The sequence below is a fragment of the Hyperoodon ampullatus genome (genome assembly GCF_949752795.1).
Source record: "Hyperoodon ampullatus genome assembly, chromosome: 15".
In the NCBI taxonomy this organism is placed as follows: domain Eukaryota; kingdom Metazoa; phylum Chordata; class Mammalia; order Artiodactyla; family Ziphiidae; genus Hyperoodon; species Hyperoodon ampullatus.
In genome coordinates this window covers 30,161,728-30,176,416 of record NC_136928.1, presented here as the reverse complement: position 1 = coordinate 30,176,416, position 14,689 = coordinate 30,161,728, and the positions used below count along the sequence as shown (strand labels likewise).

Below are 14,689 nucleotides of genomic sequence, written 5' to 3'. Positions count from 1 at the left end.
GTAAAAGGCTCCCACACGGATGCTTCTGTTTCCCAGCTTGAACTGATTTTTTAATATTTTAAGCCTGGTGAAATAGTTAACAGACTCCCTAAACCAGGGCAGATGGGAAACTTAAGGTTAACGGTGTGCAGTCAATGAAGGTGTCGTGTCCTTATTCTTTGTTTCAGAATCGTTTCAAGTAGTTGTCAGAGGTAACGGCTTCCGACACGCCCGCAACGTGGACAGGGTTCTCTGCAGCTTCAAGATCAACGAGTCAGTGACGCTCAGTAAGTTCTCGTGGAGTTTGGGGGGTTTCTACCACCTGCTTCGGGGAAGGGCTCCCCAGCCCCATCTTCTAGCAAGGCCACACACAGGAAACTACAGAGAAGGGTCTTCCCTGCTAGAAAGGCCACCAGCAAGGGCATAGCTAGCCGCTGCGGCGCCCTTGCTCCCATCAGGAGAGGCAGCAGGCACTTGTTTTCCAGTCCACCAGCATTTGTACCAAGTTCAAAACTCTTGGGCTTCCCTAGTGGTGCAGTGGTTGAGAGTCCGCCTGCCGATGCAGGGGACACGGGTTCGTGCCCCGGTCCGGGAGGATCCCACGTGCCGCGGAGCCACTGGGCCCGTGAGCCATAGCCGCTGAGCCTGCGCGTCCGGAGCCTGTGCTCCGCAACGGGAGAGGCCGCAGCAGTGAGAGGCCCGGGTACCGCAAAAACAAACAAAACAAACAAAAAAACCTCTCAGCTGTCAGTGCAGGCCCTGGCTGCTTAGGGCTTACAAAGCTTCATGTTCCTTAACAAGGTATTCGGGACTCTCAAGCACAAGAGGAAAAAATAAATGGTCTAAATTTGTTAATTCTGAGTAAACTAAAAGCCAAACTGTTCGACTTGCATGTGTAGATTCTGGAAGTTTGTTCAATCTGGATGTTTCTTGCTTTGGAGTCGCCAAAAAACTCTCATCAGGGTGAATACCTGACCTGAAATACAGGCATATGGAAGTAAAACTAAGTGCATTTCATGGGAAAAAAATGAATTGTCATAACATTGGCACTTTCACAAGACATTTGTAGCAGGCAAGTTCTTAATTTAAAGACGTGTGTGATTCAGATCGCTGTCCAGGAAAGATGGGGGAGACAGATTATGGAAAGACAAATGCCAGGAGCCCTGGTTATTATTTACATCTGGCATTCATCACACAGATAATTATTGGTTCAGTATCTGCAGCGATAAACAGTAATAACATACTGTATTTTCTGTAGTGCTATGACATTTTAAATACCACACATCTTTTTGCCACAACTGCCCTGGAAGGTAGAAAGAGCAAAGAGGAAGGAAAGGATACTCAAGCTTATTGACTAACCATTCACGCTAGTTTGGTCCTCCTGATAGCGTTACGAAGTAGGTACTATACCGTTTTTAAAAAGGAAGAATTGAAGGGTATGCCTTTTCCCCTCTATAGCATCTTGAAACCCACTTCAATATTTAAACAGAGGTATGCAATGGCATCTTTACAAACATCTGGAATTCCTGAATTTGGAATAATTCCAAAGATTTGAAACAGTCAGTTATTTTTTCTTGATACTTGGGAATGCCCTCACGTATCCAAAAAGTACATGCTATTTGAAAACATCTTGAAGTATCCCCAAGAAGTCACAGTGTGAAAGTTGGACATGCAGCCTCTAGAGTCCTTCCTTTTTTTTCCCTTTAATTTGTGATGTCATTCAAGTCCACCTTCCCTCTTACCTTAACCAGAATCTTAAATCTAAGATCAGAAACTCCTGAGGGTTAAACTCAAAAGACATCAACACCTTCCAAAGAAGGCTTCCCAGACAAGCAAGCCTTTGGACCCAACCCCTCTCTGAACATGAATGGACATGGGGTGTAGTGTTGCCATTTCTTGAAAGGTTACGCAGAGATGCTATATTAAGATAACAAAAAAATACAAATTTACTATGGATTCGTAGAGTGACATATTGAATGCATATTTTCCAGCTTCTCCATGAAATTTTATTTCTTGGGAAACTAGCTTCTCTTCCTTTCCTAATACAAACTTGCAAACACCCGCACAGGCTCTCCACCTGATTGATAATCAAAAAGGAATAAAGGCCTTTGGGGTAGGGATTTAGCTTAAACCACAAACCTAATTGTGCCTCCAACACAAGTGCTGACAGTTTGGAGAAAAGAAAGGCAGTGACTCAACAACATTATATGCTGCAAGTAACACTCCTGAACTCAAACAAATAGTTATTAAAAATATTCTAGCTAAGGGGAAAATATTGGAATTTGAAAAAAAATTGTCATTCATTTATTAATTCATCTGTTCTTTTACATTCAGTAAATAATATGAACAAGAAACTGTGGAGGACAGAAAAGATAAATAAATTTTAAAATGCAACATATTCAATTCTACATTTTTCTACCAACCTTATGAATGTAAGTATCTCATTGAGTTGTCCCCATAAAATAAAATAAATTTAGATTCTTTTACTTTTCCCATTCTCCTTTCCCACTTCTACATCCAAGTTTTAAATTATCTGTTTTAATTTTTATAGCATATATTTCCTCTTTCAAGATTTTTTCCTAAATACTGCATTACACTTTATAACAAAAAAAGAGAACAGAAGTGCCCTTATCAACCATAATAAGTCCAATTGCAGGCCGGATAATGAAGCTATGGCTGTTATAAGCCTTGGAGTCTTCAACAAATAAAGTATTATTTGTAGCAGATTATATAAAGAAAAACAGTTAAATAAAAAATAACAAATTGAAAAGACTATGTACAGCCTTTAATATTATTGCACTAAGACACAAATAAAACACCAACATATTAATACCAAAATGTTGAAGCTATTTAAATATATTCTTAGACGATAAATATAACCAGAAAATAAAAAGCATAGGTTAATACCTATGTCTCTCCTGCTTTCCTTGCCTTTGCTTAAAAAGAAAGTAAACAAATCAACCACTTAGGAATCTAAAACAATTTCTGGACTTGTTTCTGGTCAATATAATAAATTCAAAATTCTGCATAAAATATGATTTTAAAAATTGTGACATGTGGCCTTGCTCAAGGGAATGAGGAGGAAACCCCCAGGCACAGGAGACAAAAAGGGAATGCAAAATCTAAGCAGTAAGCAAAGCTCTGGGGGCTCTGGGCCTGAGGGGTCTTCAGGCTGTGATCTTGCTACTAATATAGATACAGGGCACCAGCAAGACAAGCAGGCAAAAGCAGAGCCCCCTGTAGAAATCAGGCTCTGAGGGCTGTACCAGACATTGAATGGGGACAGGGAAAGCTGCTCAGTGATTCAAGGAAGCAGGCAGGGGAATAAAGGTAAGATGTTTTACCAGCTGCATAATACAGAAGCACCAGGTCAGGAAACTGTTTTACCAGCCGCATAATACAGAAGCCCCAAGTCAGGAAACTAACTCCAAAATAAGTCTGTGGCCATCCAGAACCCCGTGGCCCTGGCAGAGGCAGTATACATCCAGTCCAACCTACACCACTCCTGAAGCCATAACCCCCTCTGAAGATGGGCTCACAGCACCAAATGATAAATCATATGATAAGAGATGAAAGAAGACAGAGAGCAAGCAAGAAGACTAAAGAGCAATTTCAAAGAGGATGTAAAATAAACACAGTTAAAGTGTCTAAAAACAAGAAAACAAGTCAAATAAACAGTCTACACCTTACACCTAAAGGGACTAGAAAAATAAGAACAAACAAAACCCAAAGTTACTAGAAGGAAAAATAAATAAAGATCAGAGTGTAAATAAAACAGAATTAAAAAACAGTAGAAAAGATCAATGAAACTAAGAGCTGTTTCTTTGAAAAGATTGACAAAATTGATAAACCTTTAGCCAAACTCATCAAGAAAAAAAGAGAGAGGATCCAAATAAGTAAAATCAGAAATGAAAGAGAAGTTACAACCGACACCAGAGAAATACAAAGGATCATAAGAGATTACCATTGGATTGGCCAAAAAGTGTCTTCGGTTTTCTAAGAAAAAATAAAAGACACATTTTCCATTTTCACCAAGAATTTTATTGAACAACTTTATTCACCCTTTTGTTCCACTACCTTCTGCCATTTTTCAGGCAACTTCATAATTCCATCTTCCCAAAACTTTTTATCTTTTTAAGCAAAGAACTGGTCCAGTTGCCTTTTACAGTCTTCCAGGGAAGAAATTTTTTCCATTAAGAGAACTTTTTAAAGACTGAAATAAATGGAAATCTGAAGGTGCAATGTCTGGTGAATATGGCAGATGAATCAGAACTTCCCAGCCAACCTGTAACATTTTTTGCCTGGTCATCAAAGAAACATGCAGTCTTGCGTTATCCTGATGGAGGATTGTGAGTTTTCTTTTGACTAATTCTGGACACTTCATTGAGTGCCACTTTCAGTTGGTCTAATTGAGAGCAGTACTTGTTGGAATTAATCATTTGGTTTTCTAGAAGGAGCTCATAATAGAGGACTCCTTTCCAATGCCACCATATACACAACATCACCTTTTTTGGATGAAGACCAGCCTTTGTTGTGGTTGGTGGTGGTTTATTTCACTTGCTCTACGATCTCTTCCATTCCACATTGTTGTACAGTATCCACTTTTCATCACGCATCACAATTTGTTTTAAAAATGGAATGTTTTCATTACGTTTCAATAGAGAATCGCATGTGGAAATATGGTCAAGAAGGTTTTTTTCCACTTATGTGGAACACAAACATCAAAGTGATTAACATAAATAACCAAGCTGATGCAAATGATTTTCAACACTTGATTTGGATATTTTGAGTATGTCTGCTATCTCCCACGTAATATAACGTTGATTGTTCTCAATTATTGTTTCAATTTGATTGCTATCAACTTCAACTGGTCTACCCGATTGTGAAGCATCGTCCAGTGAGAAATCCCCAGCATGAGACTTCTCAAACCACTTTTGACACGTTCGATCAGTCACAGCACCTTCTCCATATGCTGCACAAATCTTTTTTTGTGTTTCAGTTGTGTTTTTACCTTGCTTGAAATAATAAAGCATAATATACCAAAAAATGTTGCTTTTTTTCTTCCATCTTCAATATTCAAATGGCTACACAAAAATTCACCAATTTTGATAGTCTTTTTTTAAATGCATGCTGATATGACTGCCATCACATACAATCTAACAAAACTGTTTCGAATGAAGTTAAAGGCAACTAAGTGCTACTAGAGACATCTTACGGAAATAATCAAACAAACCTTTTGGCCCACCCAATACAAACAATTATATGACAATAAAATGGACAACCTAGAAGAAATGGATAAATTCCTAGAAATGTGCAATCTCCCAAGACTGAATCAGGAAGAAATAGAAAATATGAACAGGCTAATAATGACCAGTAATGAAATTCAATCATTACTTTAAAAAACTTTCAACAAATGAAAGTCTAGGACCAGACAATTTCATGGGGAAATCCTACCAAACTTCAAAGAAGAGTTAACATCTATCCTTCTCAAACTGTTCCAAAAAAAAAATTAAGAGGAATTCTCCTGAACTCATTCTACGAAGCCAACATCACTCTAATAACAAAACCAGACAAAGATACCACAAAAAATAATTACAAGTCAATATCACTGATGAACATAAATGCAAAAATCCTCAACAAAATATTAGCAAACTGAATTGAACAATACATTAAAAGGCTCATACACCATGATCAAGTACGATTTATCCCAGGAACACAAGGATGGTTCTGTATCCACAAATCAATCAACATAATACACCACATTAACAAATTGAAGAATAAAAACCATATGATAATTTCAATAGATTCAGAAACAGCTTTTGCCAAAATCCAACATCCTTTTATGGTAAAAATTCTCCAGAAAATGGGCATAGAAGGAACATACCTCAACATAATAAAGGCCATGTATGACAATCCTATAGGCGACATCATAATCAATGGTGAAAAGCTAAAAGCATTTCCTGTAAGATCAGGAACAAGACAAGGATGCCACTCTTGCCACTTTTATTCAACATGGAATTGGAAGTCCTAGCCACAACACTCAGAAAAGAAAAAGAAATAAAAGGAATCCAAATTGGAAAGGAAGAAGTAAAATTGTCACTGTTTGCACATGATATCGTTCTATACATAGAAAATTCTAGAGACACTACCAAAAACCATTTGAACTGAAATGAGTTCAGTAAGGTGGTAGAATACAAAAGTAATATACAGAAATTGTTGCATTTCTAAATACTAATTATGAACTATCAGAAAGAGAAATTAAGAAAACAATCACATTTACAATTGTATCAAAAAGAATAAAATACCTAGGAATAAATCTGATCAAAGAGGAAAAATATTTGTATTCTGAAAATTGTAAGAGATTGATGAAATAAATTCAAGATGACAAAATAAATGGAAAGATATTTGATGCTCATGGATTGGAAGAATCAATATTGTTAAAATGACTATACTACCCAAGGCAATCTACAGATTCAGTGAAATCCCCATCAAAACACCAATGGCATTTGTCACAGAACTAGAACAAATAAATCTAAAATTTGTATGGAAACCCAAAAGACCCCAAATAGCCAAAGCAATCTTGAGAAAGAAGAACAAAGCTAGAGTTGTCACACTCCTTGATTTCAAGCTATACTACAAAGTTACTGTAATCAAAACAATATGGTACTGGCATGAAAACAAACACATAGATCAATGGAACAGAATAGAGAGCCTAGAAATAAACCCATGCTTATATGGTCAATTAATCTACAACAAAGCAAGCAAGAATATACAATGAGAAATAACAGCCTCTTTAATAAGTGGTATTTGGAAAACTGTACTGCTCTGTGCAATAGAATCAATGTGGACTACTTTCTTATACTATATGCAAAAGTAAACTCAAAAATGGATTAAAGACTTAAATGTAAGGTCTGAAACCATAAAACTAGAAGGAAGCATAGGCAGTACTCTCCTTGACATCTGTCTTAGCAATATTTTTTTGGATCCGTCTCATCACACAAGGGAAACAAAAGCAAAACTAAACAAATACACCAACCTAAAAGCTCTTACACAGCAAAGGAAACTATCAGCTAAAGGAAAGGCCACCTATTGAATGGGAGAAGATATTTGTAAACTATATATCTGATAAGGGGTTAATATTCAAAATATATGAAGAACTCATAAAACTCAACATCAAAAACAATAAACAGCCCAATTAAAAAATGGGCAGAGAATCTACACAGACATATTTCCAAAGAAGACATACAGATGGCCAACAGGCACATGAAAAGATGCTGAACATCACTAATCATCAGAGAAATGCAAATCAAAACCACAAGGAGTTACTACCTCACACCTGTCAGAATGGCTATCATCAAGAGAAAAAGTGCTGGCAAGGATGTGGAGAAAAGGGAAGCCTTGTGCAATGTTGGTGGGAATGTAAATTGGTGCAGCCACTGTGGAAGACAGTATGGAGGTTCCTCAAAATCTTAAAAATAGAACTGCTATATGATCTAGCAATTTCACTTCTGAGTATTTACCTGAAGAAAACAAAAACATTAATTTGAAAAGATATATGAACACCAATGTTCATTGCAGCATTATTTACGATAGCCAAGATGTAGAAGCAACAAACAACCAAAACAAAATGAAAACTGATTTCTAGATGCAGAGAAAAGAATGGGTGGTTGCCAGAGAGGAGGGAGGTTGGAAGGGGGGTGAAATAAGTGAAGGGAGTTAAGAAATACAAACCTCCAATTATAAAATAAATAGGCCACAGGGATTTAATATACTGCAGAAGGAATATGATTAATAATATTGTAATGACTTTGTGTGGGGACAGATGGATACTAGATTTATCATGGTGCTCATTTCATAGTGTATGAAGATGTCCAATTACTGTGTAGTACACCTGAAACATAATATTGTACATCAACTAATTTCAATTAAAAAATGAAATAAAGTGTGTGAAGAAATCAAACAGACCAAAGGGGAAGAACATTCAACAAAGGCACATTGGCAGAGAACCTAGTGTAAATTTTAGAGCTGAAGAAGTTTATTCACTGAAATACAACTTAATGGATAGACTAAGCAGTGTGATTAGACACAGATGAAGATGAAATGCATGAACTGGAAGAGAGACATGAGAAAATCGTACCCCTCAACTAAAGCACCAGACCCAGATTTTTTCATCTAAGTTTTACCAGACTTTAAGGGACAGATGACTCATATCTGATACATACTCTTCCAGAGAAAAGAAATAGAGAAAAAGTGTTTTAATTCATTTTATGAAAATTATATAATCTTGATTTTTAAAAAAACTGGACAAGACACTAGTAGTAGAAAATATTTGAAATCAATTTCTTTGATGACAAACATAAATAAAATATTGATAAACAAAATCCAGCAATGTATTTAAAAAGGACCAGGATAAGTAAGATAATTTTAAAGAATGAGGGGGAATTTGCCTCTCACATAGCAAAATTTTTTGATGCCAAGAAGACATTAAAATTAATTATCCATTCCAAATTTTTAAAATATATACTTTTAGAAAACTAGGAGTAGGTTAAGACTTCTTTAACATAAGAAAAAATACATATAGATATTTAAATTCAAAACTCAACATCATTTTATGGTAAATCACTAAATAGAGATATTAACTTTACAGTTAGGAAGAAAAAAGTAGGACAACTCATTTCACCATTATTATTTAACATTAATCTGGAAGTTCTAGCAGTACTGTCCAATAGAACTTTCTGTGATAATGAAAATGTTCTAAAATGTAGCCAATATGGTAGCCACAGCCACATGTGGCTTATTGGGGACTTGAAGAGTGACTAGTGCAGTTGAGGAACTGAATTTTTAAATTCATTTAATTTTAATTAACTTGAATGTCAATAGCCACCTATGGATAGTGACTGCTGTATTAGACAATGCTATAGGTATTACAGTAATGCAAGAAAACTAATGAGAGATATAAGTACAGGAAACGGGAGCCAAACATTATTACTTTAAAATGATGGTTGTGTCGTCCTGCAAAACAAAAAGAGAATCAACAGACTGCTACACTAATAAGAAGGTTATTAAACTGGACGATTTCAAAATAAATACCTCCCTTATAATAATCAATAGCTTTGCCATAATCTAGCAATGACCAAACATCACAGCACAAATACAGTAGCAACACATAAAATCTGGTAAGAACTAATTTAACCAAATTTGTAGAGACATAGAGGAAGAAAATTACACAACTCTGTGAGGGAAATGAAGAAAATGTAAGTCAGTACAGAGGCAGTATAGACTCATGGCATAGAACGTATACTGGAACCACCCAGGAAAAGAACCCTGTTTCTGTCTTAAAGCTTTGTGACCATGGCAAGTTACAGTATTTAACATCTCCAAGCCTCAATTTCTCTATCTGAAAAATGAGTATGGCAATAATAGCACCTCTGTGGTGGACTGTTATGATGTTTCAGTGTGAGAATTAGGGCTCAGAACAGGGCCAAGCATTCAGTAAGCAGTCGATCAATGTTGGCTGCTAATATTAATTTATTATTATCATTATCACTATTATTCAATGGAGCAGCAATTGAGGATTTCAAAGATACTAGTTATCTTCAAATTAATATTTACTTTTACTACAATCCCAATGAAAAGTCCAATGGGACTTTTGAAGTTAACAAAATAATTCTAAAGTGTATATATGGAAGAATAAACATTTAAGAATAGCCAAGAAAAATGTGGAAACTTGCCCTAGCCGATTTTAAGATGTATAAAAAAGCTGCAGTAATTTAAACAGTGTATGACTGGTGCCACAAAAGGCAAACCTAACATTAGAACAGGAAAAATGAAGTCCATAAAAAGAACCAAGCACTTCTGTGAATTTAGTATAAAATAAAATGACCTTTCTTATCAGTGGGAAAAGAGTGGATTATTCAAAAATGGTATTGAGACAACTGGCTAACCTCTTGGAAAAATGATTCAGTTCAATTTTTATCTCACACCTTACATCTAAACAAATTCCAGATGAAAAACTTAAACGTGAACATGAAATTATAGAAGTTTTAGAAGGAAACAAAAATAAATATTTACATAATTTTCCAGTGGGGAAAGACTTTTTAAGCATAACTCTGAAAGGAGATACCATGAAGGAAAATTTGAATGGTTTGAGTACATGTTTTTGAATTCTTTAAACCTCCCCCCCTCCAAAAAATCTAAAGGGAAACAGAAAACATGCTAAATTATTTGCAAGACATAGAACAAAGGGTCAATAACTTTAATATGTAGACAGCTCTTAAAATCAGTAGAAAATGTGAGCACGTCGATGGGTAAAAGATATGAAAAGGAAATTTACAAGAAAAATAATGGCAAATAAGCATGTGGAAAATGCTCACTCTAATCAAGGAAACACAAATTAAAATAATCTATCAAACTGGCAAAGATTAACAAAAATTACAATTCCCAATATTGGCAAAGATATAGAGTAAGAAGTGTTTTCATTCATCATTGGTGAGAGAGACCATTGAATCTTTTGGATTTTTTTTTTTTTTTTTTTTTTTGGATGCATGGTTCCCCTACCAGGGATTGAACCCAAACCACCCAACCCCTCCTCCGCAGTGAAAGCCTAACCACTAGACCACCAGGGAACTCCCCAGGAAGACCATTCTTAAGATGAATCAACTGCTTTTATACATTTTTTGACCCAGAATTTCAATTTCAACTTCATCAAAAGGAAATGATTGAGAATGTTAAAGACTCAGCTACAAGATGTTCATCATAATATTGCTTATGATGGCAAAAAGAAAAAAGGAGACAGAGAGGAGGGAGGGAGGAGGGAGGAAGGAATGAATTTGGGATGGAAGCAAGAAAGGGAGGGAGGGAGAGGAAGGAAAGAAAGTAAACAAATGGAAACATTTAAATGGTAACATAAATGTTTAATGATAGTTAATTTGTTATATAAATTATACTTTACCCTTAAATAATTAATACTGGGGGAAAGATGAATAATTACTTATGTGCGAAAGATGTTAACGATACTGCTTCATATGTTAAAAATAAGTTACAAAACAGTGCCTTGATGCTATTCCTGTTTTAGACACATTTATATGCAGAGAGAGAGAGAAACGTGAAAGACACACAACCAAACGTTAACAGTAGTTACCTCTGAATGAGACCACTATTAGTTTTTACTTTCTTCTTTCTGTTCATCTAAGTTTTCTATGATCATATGTCCCTTCTGTCATAAGAAAAAAAAAAAACCCACAACCATTATTTAAATTTTAACTTTAAAATTCTTGTTAATTATTTAGGCCAAGCACGCATCTTAAGTTTAGCATTTGGTTGGTTCTCCAGTCACCAGGCTGAACTCACTCCTGGCCAAGAAAATATCTTGGAAATCTTCACACAAACTTTATTTATTCTGGATGCACTTTTTCCTACTCCAGTATTCGGTGTATCGTGCCAAGAAAAGATCCACTTTCAATTGGAAATCCACTTGTAGAGACATTAGAATGCTAAAAAGGAGACGCTGGGGTAGGAGCTGACAAATGATCCATTTTAACGAACAGTAAATAAAAAATGAATGTTTTTACTAATACAATAATGAAAAACATGCTAGACTATCCTGGTGTTGCATGGAGAATAATGAGGTATGACTATAAACAAAGGAAACTGATTTTTAACAAACTTACTAAAATTCAATTGAAAGGCCATGTGACAAATCAGTTTCCTGGTTTTATAGGCACATTTCTTTTCTGATGCAAAATTTTGTTTCTCAGCTTGATCTTCAGTCTTATTCACAAGGCATGGCTCTGGTTTACTTTTGGTTCACTCTCAAAGCGTAAAACGTTGCCCCCTTTGAAGATATTTTTTTCAAACTGAACATTAGTCATGAAAGCAGCTCGAACAGTTCCAAAGAGGGGCTCACTTCCCAAGGGGATGAGAGACAATGCTCACTCCAATGTAGGATTTCCATTGTGTTTGTTTTTAAAAATCTGTCCAGTTGTCCAGAAACTATACTTTATCTTAGAAAACATCTGGTCCTCGGGGGCTGTGGGCCCCTTAAGGAGAACACAAACTTCCCAAACAAAAGCCTATTGTTTCCTTTCTCACTGGTTAGAGTGTTGCATCTATGGGTGAAAAAGGTACTTAGTGCAATTTGGATGCATTCGTAGGGGTTTGATGTCATATGAAGATGATAGAAGGTCACTTTGTGCAACTCAGAATGAAGAGATCTAAAGGAGCATCTCGTCTCATGATTCTTAATCAGAATCCCCCAGGAGCTTCATCCAAGTGATAGCAACCACTGATTGCTGAGCACCTACCCCGTTCTGTTCCTGAACTAGTTCATTTCATCCTCACAGCAGTCCAGTGGGGGAGGAGTTATTTCTATCCCCATTTTGCTGACAAGGGAACTGAAACTCAGAGATGAAGTGCCCAAGGTCACCCAGATGGCCAGAGGTGGAAGCAGTTTGGACCCCAGGCAGTCTACTCCAGAGGCTTTTGCCTGCTTCTCTACATTGCTTCCTAAACACAGATCCCCATGGGTCCCTGGGTCCCCTGATCCTGAAGGCCCACATCACTCTGATGTGTGCCTGATTTGGAGGCCCTGATTTTCACTGCTCCCCCTCATAGTATAGACAGGAAACCTCAGCTCGGAGAGATTTAGCTATTTGCCCAAGGCCACAGAGCATGTTAGAGAGTCAAGACTTAAACTCTGGTTCAAGAAAAAAAGCCCTGGACCAGGGAACAAAGAGCCCAGGCTTTAGAAAGTCAGTATATGCAGCTGACTATGTGATCACAGGGAAGCCACCTCTTCTGGTTCCCCAAATGGTCCTTCTTTCTTCAACTTCACAGGCTTTTCATGTATCTGCCCATGTTTCCCTTTTGCCCCTGCTTTCAGAGGGAGTTTAGGTTTCACCCAGTTGCTTCTGAAGTGGCTCCTGCCAAGACTGTGTTAGTCCATGTTTTTATCTTTCAGATCCAGACAAAAATATAGATAAGTGGAAATTTACTGCACTTTTGCTTGGTCAGATAAAAACCCCAGGAATCTGGGATGGGTTGGGGATAAAAGAGAAGTTGCCACCAAAAGTAACTAACTGGTAAAGATTTTCATTCAGGGGCAAAAGAGCTTCTTCCGAGGGCAAGTTGACACAGTCCAAAGTTAACTGCAGCAGTGCCTGGTAGACAGTCAAACTTGACTTTGCCCCTGTTCTATCAAGTGTGCAATTGCTTCCAAATGAAAATTGTAAGCTGCCTGTGGACTCTGGCACACAGTGGTCTTCTTTGAAGCATTGTTGGAGGAGAGATTTGCTTGTGAACTTCCCTGAAACTGCTGTTATCCCAGCCCTGTTGTCCTGATAGAGGAAGTTGGCACCCCCTCTATTCTGCACCAGATGACTGGACTTTTGTGATGATGCCTTTCCCCATGCCATACTGCTCCTTTGTCACTTCAGTAGAATGGTGGAAGAAAAAGTGGTTAACATAGAGATGGGCCAGACTCGTGGGAACCCCAGGCAGGCTAATAACCTATGTCCCCTTCAAACTGACATTCTTTAAATATTTGCTCAACATTCATTTAGAGGAAAAGTTGGGTGTTGCTGAGGGAAAGGAAGAGAGTGCTACTGATACATCTCTTCTCCATGCAATTTAACTCTGTCTCCTAATCTGCATACCACAGCAACTCAGTGGCGTCCACTGTTACTCAAGTGTGTGCCTGGGGTCTCCTTCCCACCGCTTCTCTAAGATTCTGTATAGGTTTGTTTTCTTTAAGAACGGTCAGCCTTTGCCATAGTTCATGGCCATGATCCTGTGCAAGGCTTTAGCCATTTCAGTAGACTCCCCACTCAATCCCAATTCCAAAGGTAAACCCTTCCAAACCTAATTCTGCAACAGCTGAAAGACTTCGTATGTCAGGAGACACATACCTTGTGCATGAATCCTGAATTGTCTTCAACCAAGTGAAAACAAAGCTTTAAAAAATATATTTCTTCTTAGCAAATTACAGCTGTCTCAAGGGCACCACTTTTCTGACCTCAAGCTCACAAATTTTTTAAAAGTTGATGCTTTGCTTAGAAGATAATTTGTAAGTTTTATAAATGTCAACAGTCAAGAATTTTTTGCTCGAGATTTATTGAGAGGAAGAAATATTTTGCAAGAGCCCCGAGCCCCATTATCTTCATTCGGTTTTCTTGCAACACCTAAATCTGTCCCTATTAACTTTGGATAGAGACGATGCCAAATACCACAACATTATGCGTAGTGTGATTCCAATCATGTGAAAAATAATATGCATAGAAAAAATTCTGGAATAGCATTAACAATGTTTATCACTGGAAGTTAGGATTACCAAGGATTTTCATTCTTTTTATTTTTTTTATAAACTTTATTTATTTTTGGCTGTGTTGGGTCTTTGTTCCTGCGTGCAGGCTTTCTCTAGTTGTGGCGAGTGGGGGCTACTCTTCGTTGTGTTGCTCGGGCTTCTCATTGCAGTAGATTCTCTTGTTGCAGAGCATGGGCTTTAGGCTCATGGGCTTCAGTAGTTGTGCCATGTGGGCTCAGTAGTTGTGGTGCACGGGCTTAGTTGCTCTGCAGCATGTGGGATCTTCCCGGACCAGGGCTCGAACCCGTGTCCCCTGCATTGGCAGGCGGATTCTTAACTACTGCGCCACCAGGGATATACGTCTCTGTATTTCTCAGACTTCTCACACTCACTGTGTATTACTTTTATAAT

The 14,689-nt window shown here is 37.3% G+C and overlaps 1 protein-coding gene across 1 annotated transcript in view; it reads left to right on the top strand.

Moving 5' to 3' along the window:
- ANTXR1 (ANTXR cell adhesion molecule 1) overlaps nt 1-14,689 on the top strand; it is a gene marked incomplete at its 3' end in the record, with an annotated part of 253,466 nt that overhangs the window by 98,687 nt on the left and 140,090 nt on the right. Inside the window, exon 10 of the mRNA XM_079720921.1 lies at nt 168-266. Coding sequence (XP_079577047.1) covers nt 168-266 — 99 coding nt within the window. The remainder of the gene's footprint in view (nt 1-167; nt 267-14,689) is intronic.